This window comes from Montipora capricornis, chromosome 14, assembly GCF_036669925.1.
Source record: "Montipora capricornis isolate CH-2021 chromosome 14, ASM3666992v2, whole genome shotgun sequence".
Lineage (NCBI taxonomy): Eukaryota > Metazoa > Cnidaria > Anthozoa > Scleractinia > Acroporidae > Montipora > Montipora capricornis.
This window is the reverse complement of record NC_090896.1, coordinates 43547175-43555171: the sequence shown is the minus strand read 5'-3', so window position 1 is coordinate 43555171 and position 7997 is coordinate 43547175. Positions and strand designations below refer to the sequence as shown.

Below are 7997 nucleotides of genomic sequence, written 5' to 3'. Positions count from 1 at the left end.
CCTCACATTTAACTCAAACGGTTTACTTCTCCTGTTCTGTTCAGCAAACTGCAAAGGAAGCATAATTTCTAAGACTTGACTTCGATTTAGACTTATGCTACACAATTTTCTAGTTCATCTCAAAGTCCCTTCTTGCTTTACACAAAATGAAAGGCCCATAAAAAATTCCACTGTCACCTAAAGTCCTTCGCTAACTACACATCCAAGATGACACGCATTTCCATATGAATGTACAACTTTTTGCTTTGACAGCGGTGTCTTTTAACATAACAATGGTGTCTGCCTCTTGTTTTTTCAGTGATGAAGCGGGGTCAGAGGCCACTGGAAAAAAACAGACAGCACATTTTCGGTTTAGTCGTAATTATCCTACAAAAAGTAACTAAAAGTCCTATGAGAGCAGTTTGGTTTCATGGCTCTCTTTGCGACACCACTTTATTTAATATTCCCGGCCATCAATGTCCGTCCTCACAGTAAATTAAAACAGGAGATCACAGGAAAATTTCTTCGGTGGATTTGTGTTCTGGCTATATCCCTGATTCAGGAGAAAAATGGAATGGTGCATGGAGGTAGGTAAAGGCCAAATCGAGGGGTTGAAACGGTTGGTTTTGGTAATATATCTTTTCGGAAGAACACTTGGAAATTTAGCTTACATTATGGAAGTAAGGAGAGTTTTCTTTGATAAAGTGTCGATTCCAACTTTTGCCAGAAGTGGAAAGCTAATTCCTGTTGTTTTTTAAGAGACATTAACGTAGTTATTCAAATTGAGCGAATTAAGACCAGCAGAGCCGCCCCAGAAGCCCACAAAAAGAGGTTAAGCTCCAGTAAACATCGATTCTTTTACAGGCCATAAAAAGATCTAGGAACTGCTTTTGAGTGTTGAGATAGGTTCCCCAGGCGAACGGTCCCGACAGTAAGTCGCACCACAATAACTGAACTAATGTGCATTGCAAATTTCATAACCATTCATTAACAACAGAGGAATTCATATCAACTGAACTTTATTCAAGAACCCACAGGCTCCCCAAGCTGAAAATACGTGGTGTATGCGACAGTTTGTGTATATAGAGAATTGTATGGGAAAATCACCAGTTTCCTACCTCAAATGTGTGACGAGCTTGTCTCGTTTGCCGAGTTTAGAGCCATTCTGACGCCGTTTAGTGAAGTTATCCGGAAGGCCGTTTACTAAAGTAATAGGAAGGCCGACCACTCCATCCATCGCTGGCCAGACCTCACTCCACAAATCGTTTTCTCCTCAACAGGAAAAGTCCCGAATCGCAATAAAAACAACAGTTCCATAAAGCCCAATAAATTTCACTCCAAATACGTGTGTTTCGGCGGCCGAAAGACTCGTGACGAACGAAAACTTTGCCTTAAAATTCACCTCTTCGGCTTTCCTCAGAGGCTTGTGACCGGGCTGGCGACAACGGAAACTCACAAGATGGTTTCAGCCTCAACTCTTATTGGTCCATTTGAATTTGACCGCGCGCTGGCAACACGACCGTTGTTGACTTGTGACTGGGCAGTCACACGTATTTGGAGTGAAATTTATTGGGCTTTATGGAACTGTTGTTTTTATTGCGATTCGGGACTTTTCCTGTTGAGGAGAAAACGATTTGTGGAGTGAGGTCTGGCCAGCGATGGATGGAGTGGTCGGCCTTCCTGTTTTAGTAACGGCCTTCCGGATAACTTCCCTAAACGGCGTCAGAATGGCTCTAAACTCGGCAAAAGAGACAAGTTTGTCGCACATTTAAGGTAGGAAAACTTTATTTCAAATGAGATAGTTAAATACACAATTTTTTTACGATCGGTGATTTTCCCATACAATTCTCTATATACACAAACTGTCGCATACACCACGTATTTTCAGCTTGGGGAGCCTGTGAAGAACCTAATGGACAAGTGCACTACAGCGCGCCGTTAGGTCAAACCTTTATCTCTCGATCTTTCATTCCCGTTTTGATAGCCTGAAGTGGTGTGAAAAGCCTGCTGTCACTTACCTGTTTCCAACCGAAAGATCCCACATTAAGACACATTTATTCAAAACTAAACATGGTCTCAAGGTAGATCACAACCCAAATTCCAAAGAACGCAATTGTTACTGGATAAAACGCCAAGACAATTCCTATTTTTCAAAACGGAGCGGCAGTCAGTTAGACAGCTGTTCAGGGTTGGCTGAAACAGAAAGTGAATAGTCACTGAGACAGTTTTCAGATACGGTGATAACTTTTTCATACGGTGTTAACTTTACTTATTTCCGGGGATCAAGGGGTCATACTTGCGTAGGAAAATGTAAAATCTGTGGCTTCTGGAATGGCTGGAATGTTAGCTGATCCGCTACACTTTAAAAATTCAATGAAAAAAAAAACTGCTGTTTATTTGGCTGAAGGGAAAGAGTCGATAGTTTCATCGATTTATTTTTTGCTTATTGCGAAAGCAGGCTGAGGAAGCACTGAGGAAGCGCTTGAAACACGTTAGAGGGCGTAAATACAATTTCTTTTTTTAATGACGACCAATTTGGCCATGAAAAGTAACAGAGAAGTGTCATAAATTCGTTTTCAACGAAAAACAAAATAAACCAAACGCTGTTCCTGAACGAAAGAATGGTTTTCTATTTGAGTTGTCAAGTCTAGGAACTTCATGTAGTGATGTCCACCTTTGAATGGTGTGTGGGTAGTTTGCTTCAGTCGCTTATTACATGTTTGTTAGTTTCACTTTTCTCCCTGCCCTTCCTTCCTTCTTAACTACCTGATTAATATATAATCAGTTCACTAATGGGACACGTCATCCCGACGACATAATACTAATGTAAAACCATGTTTCGTTGGTTGTGAACCTGAGCGAGTCACTGGATAAATATGAATCGCTTCTTGTTCACTCTATTTTCTGTATATTTCATGATCGTGTAATTTTCTTATTAGGATTTGAACCGCAAAAACTTCCATTATTGTAACATCCCTAAAGTGCACCGGAATAAAAGGTTTGATAACAGTGAAACGATCGCGACCGACAAAACACTTTCTTCAGTGTGATCTATCTTCGAATAAACTGAACGTGTTAACGCCTTCATGTTCTTTCTTTGGTTATACATTGTACGTTCTAAAACCATGCCTGCCTATAACTTATCACATTACCATTTGCCTTAAATCCCTTAATGTTCGTCATGATAATCAAGTCATCATGACAAGCATTAGAATCGTTACTGCTATTGGATTACTTCTAAATTACCTTACATACTACTAATGTGTTCACTTTTTCTCTTTTCTTTCGGTCAATGTAGGTCATGTATGCAGCCCTCCTTGCCTCCTCGTATCAAATACAACTGACATAATAACGATTCACTACCAAACTTCAGCAGTACGTTCAGTTCTGTCGGGTTTGACAAGAGCTGTGGCCATTGATGTCCATTTCAGCCAGGGCTACATATTTTGGAGCGATGTCACAGAATTAAACATAAAACGCTCTGGAATTGATGGATCAAACGTAACCGTTATCATTAGCAACATCGGTGTTTGTGATGGACTTGCAGTGGAATGGAGGACATCACAACTATACTGGTCTGATGCGACAAACGACTCGATATCTGTATCTGACTTATCAGGCAATAACCAACGAAGTGTGATCTCTGCTGGGCTCGACAAGCCAAGGGATATAGCTGTGGATCCTGATAGTGGGTGAGTAAGCACTTTGCTTATTGAATCACGCGAAAAAGGAAAAAAGAGTCACATTTACAAACTCAGGGGTAGGGGGGGGGGGGGGAGGGGCAAGTACCAATAGTGATTAGTGATAAGGCTACACCTGCAAATGACCTGTCGCTACAAAATGATTGAACTTTCACATTTTTGTTCCCCACTTTTGTAGAAGAAATTTCATTGAACTAATTCTAGAACACTATATGGCGAAATATAAAGTCCATCAAAAGTTGTTACCAACTCAGGAGATCAGAGAAACAGAGATGGTACACCACAGAAGAGAGAGAACAACATTTCATCGAAATTTCATCGAATAACTAAACGGAAAGGCGCCAAAAAGTTGAGCTATGTGCACCGTTTCTTCACAAAACTGCTCAAACCTCGTATGCTCTTATACAAAGAAAGGAGCGAGACAATTAGAATTATAATTTTAGCGCATTATCATATTTACCAATTTGATTTCTTACAGATTCATGTTTTGGACTGGCTGGGGTCTTAATCCAAAAATTGAAAAAGCAACCTTAAATGGAAATCAAAGAATTTCTATAGTAACATCAGATCTCTACAGGCCGAATGGTATTGAACTTGACAGAGGAAACCAGAAAATTTTCTGGGCGGACACAGGAGTCGACAGAGTCGAATCTGTCGATTATGACGGCAGTAACAGAAGACTGCTTTTCCAGCTCGTTGGCTTACACCCTTGTGGAGTAGCCTTGATACCCCCTTTCTTATATTTTACTGACTGGGCTACACGTAGAGGGTTACACAAACTGGATGCCGACACCGGGGACTTCATAATAAGTGATTACACTGTAAGTGGCCGAGCTATGGGAATCGTTGCTTATGGCAGTTCAAGGCAATCGTCAGGTATTAAGTGTTATTTCATTTTTTCACTCTTATATCTTGCATACAAGCACCCAGGAAAGATGTCACAAGGCATTTTATAACGTTTCCTCAACACAGGACGTATTCTGCGCATTTTCAATCCAAGAGGTTCCTACTTATGTGTGATACTTAACAATTAGATTATGAGCTCGAGATTTCTGTCAAGCACAGAAATCGAGAGCGAATAATCGAGTTGGTTTAATATCAATCTACTAGTCGTTCAAAACTAAACAAGTAAATGATCTAAATCCTCCTCACAGACACTTTGCGGTAAACGCGAAGAAGCGGCCGCCATTTTGTTGACAACCGTTATTCGCTATCTATCACAGAATATATAGATAGCGAGTAGCGTAGCCAATTAGAGGACGGCTTTCGTGATAGAAGGCTAGAAGATTTATACTAAGAGGTGATAGATAGTCAATGATGCCCTGAGTGCAAAACAAGGAATCATCTTATACACAACAAGAACTAATAAGTGGAAGAATTGTTTTTACGTAAAACAATCAAGAACTATTGTATATCGGGGAGTGAACCCAACCCCACAACTATTAATTAAAAGTTGGAAGTCAAAATGAAACTGGCTTTTTAAAAGTGCTTGTTGTGTATAAGATGGATCCTTGCTTATCACTAAAATGGGCATCACTGGCTATCTATCACCTTATATCCCATGGTGATGTGAGTAGGGTACCTAGCGGATTCAACATGCACAAGGGAAACCTCTGCAGCAAGTGTCATTTAAACCAGTAGACCCTTATTTTTAACATCAGGAACACTTTTGGGACTAAAAAGTAGCAAAATATCTGTGAAAATGTGAAGCGAGGAGGAAGTTATAATTTTGACATATACCAGTATTCACAGGCACTAAGAACAGTGATACAGTTTTAGTGTAAGCCAAACTAAATAGAGATAGTCACGCATAATCCAGGACCATATCGTGGGATAATAAGAAATACTATCTGGCGAAATTATCAGCAGCTTATCAGAGATAAATGGATTGTTGTTTTCTAATGCAAGATATTCTGCATCCTGGCCCTTGCCAAAAGCTCTTTCAAAAAAGTAAAGCTACCTCTTATTGACATTTACATATAAAATTTGTTACGTAGCGGTATCGTTGTAGTTAGCATTATACACAGTAGTATTTTCCTGGATTCCAAATGACACCTTTTTTCCACATGTAGCCTCAAGTTCATGTAATGTAAACAATGGAGGATGCAGTCATTTCTGTGTAACAGAATCATCTGGACACAAATGTGTTTGTCCTGCTGGTTTATCGTTAAATTCAGATGAGAGGACATGTGAGGAGGGTAAGTTTTTATCAACTTTGATTGTGTTTTGTGCCATATTTAGTTCAGCTGTTGGCATTTAGTTATAATTTAGTTTAATAATGCCTCAAGATGGTAGCGCATCCTTTGGTCTTTGTTTGTTGCTCTAATCAGGGTGTAGTCAAATTAAAAAAAAACGTAAAAGCGCAGAGCATTGCCGCAATTCTTTCAACGTTAGGACTGCCTCACCAACGACTGTCTTCTGCTGTTTTGGCGGCCACGGTTTCATCAATATTAACCTACTGTTAAAACAGAAATATACCCCACGTCCGAGCCGTCCGTAGACATCTTCCGCGTGGGTTTCAAAAAGAAACTGGAACCCAGTCAGCAACAACCGCCCGTTTTCCTTACTGTCACGCAATAGCCAGACTAGTCGTTATGAGATTTGCCCAAAGTTGAGTTTATCCGGCATTCTACTCCTGGCCTAAGCCATGGCCTACCCCACGTTTTGTCTACACCCCTCTAATTAGCTCTTTATTCGAATTTTCTACTCTGTTTTTTTTTCTTTTCTCAACCCTGTTCTCGTTTTATTCTCACCTTTTTTTCCTTATCAACTTATTCTTTCTAGCAGTCTTTCATCTTTCCTTGTTTCCTGGCCTGCCTATATTAGCTATGCTACCTTCGGGTCAGGTAATTCCGTATTTATTTAATAGCACGTCAATAAAAATCAACTTCAACTTCAAGGATTATAGTACAGTATAATACTGTAATATTAGCAGTAATATAGTAGTATAATACAGTTCCTGTGTGTAGAAAGGCATGCTAAATTATGATTATCCAGCATAAAAGGGATAACATTAATTTCTAGTAAAAGTTATTAGTTTGTGCTGGAATCCATTTCGACACACTAATTCAAGTTGAGCTTTGATTGTCTCAAGGTAAATAAAGTTGAGAAGTTTGATCACTAATTTTATTTTCAAAGTTGCAGGCAGCAACATAATTACTGGGTTGCCTATGGGCAAACCCAGTCGAGGTCTTCGTTTAGTTTGTTTGTTTTCTTTTTTTTCTTTTTTTTTTTTTTCCGTGTCGGTAAAAGTCTTGCCTGTCACTCCCCTGGTAAGTGGTGTCTTTGTGTATAGAGCCTTCTGCGCGTATTTTCTTAGGATCGAGAGGGTAGTGGAACTGCGTAGATTTCTCTGGTGGACACAGTAGAATCATTAACTTAGCCTGCAATGGCGTCGAAAGTCATGCAACGCGAATGGCGTTTTAGTGGATCCTTAAACAAAATATACCCTTATGGAGCTCAATAATGGAAAGTCAGTTGGATAAACTAGGCATGAATCTCAAAAGCGACGAGTACTGGACTTCGACAACAATCTATCGCCCGTCGAGACGAAATCAATGTGAGTACAAAGTATATGGTAATTTGACACAATTGAGTTTCTTGTCTTCACGCACGCAATGAAATAGGAAGAGGTTTTCGCCTCTAAGAGCAAATATGTTGTTTCTTTCAATAAAATTTTCGCTGGAAAAGGATTCTGTGGTATTTTCTGCCTTTGTGAATTATAATATCATGTTGTGTATTGAATTTTGGAGCTTAAGGTTGAAATGTGATATGGGAGAAGTTTTTTAGTATTGCTCTGTAAGCAGGAAGGGTTCACAGGCCTGTTGGAAGCGTGCTTGAGTTTCAACAAAATGAGCCCCAAAATCAGTGAACACTTGTGACGCAGATGAATAATAAAGTAGCTGCTATTTCCAGAATGATGGAATTACCTGGTGATAAATAACGTCGTACGCGTCTTGGAGAGTAAATTTTGACTTTGCATAAATAAGAGTTGGGCGATTGTGATCTTTGTTTTGACTTCGCTCATTTCATTGTCAAACTTTATAACACTTGACAGAAAAAGAAACTTACAAAAACCCGGTATCTTGCCATCATTTGACACAGATGCTTCACTGTTTGGCGAGTAAACATTCCGCGGTAACTTAATTACGGCGCCCGCCGAATTCCGGCCATGTCACTTTCGATTTTGCAATTTACTTGAACGTAGCAAAAATCTCCCAAAATGTTTGTCGCTGATCGTAACTTTTTATATTCTATATTCACGGTTCAAAATTAATGTTGTTTTCATGTCGTAAATATTTTATTCTCGATCGACCG

At 39.6% G+C, this 7997-nt stretch overlaps 1 protein-coding gene across 1 annotated transcript in view; it reads left to right on the top strand.

Moving 5' to 3' along the window:
* Nucleotides 1–312: 312 nt before the first annotated feature.
* The window catches only part of LOC138032012 (low-density lipoprotein receptor-related protein 6-like), a 9314-nt gene continuing 1629 nt past the window's right edge, over nt 313–7997 (top strand). The window contains exons 1-5 of the mRNA XM_068879599.1: nt 313–566; nt 3278–3671; nt 4159–4556; nt 5753–5878; nt 6465–6526. Of these exons, the coding sequence (XP_068735700.1) occupies nt 410–566; nt 3278–3671; nt 4159–4556; nt 5753–5878; nt 6465–6526 (1137 nt within the window). The 5' untranslated portion in view covers nt 313–409. The remainder of the gene's footprint in view (nt 567–3277; nt 3672–4158; nt 4557–5752; nt 5879–6464; nt 6527–7997) is intronic.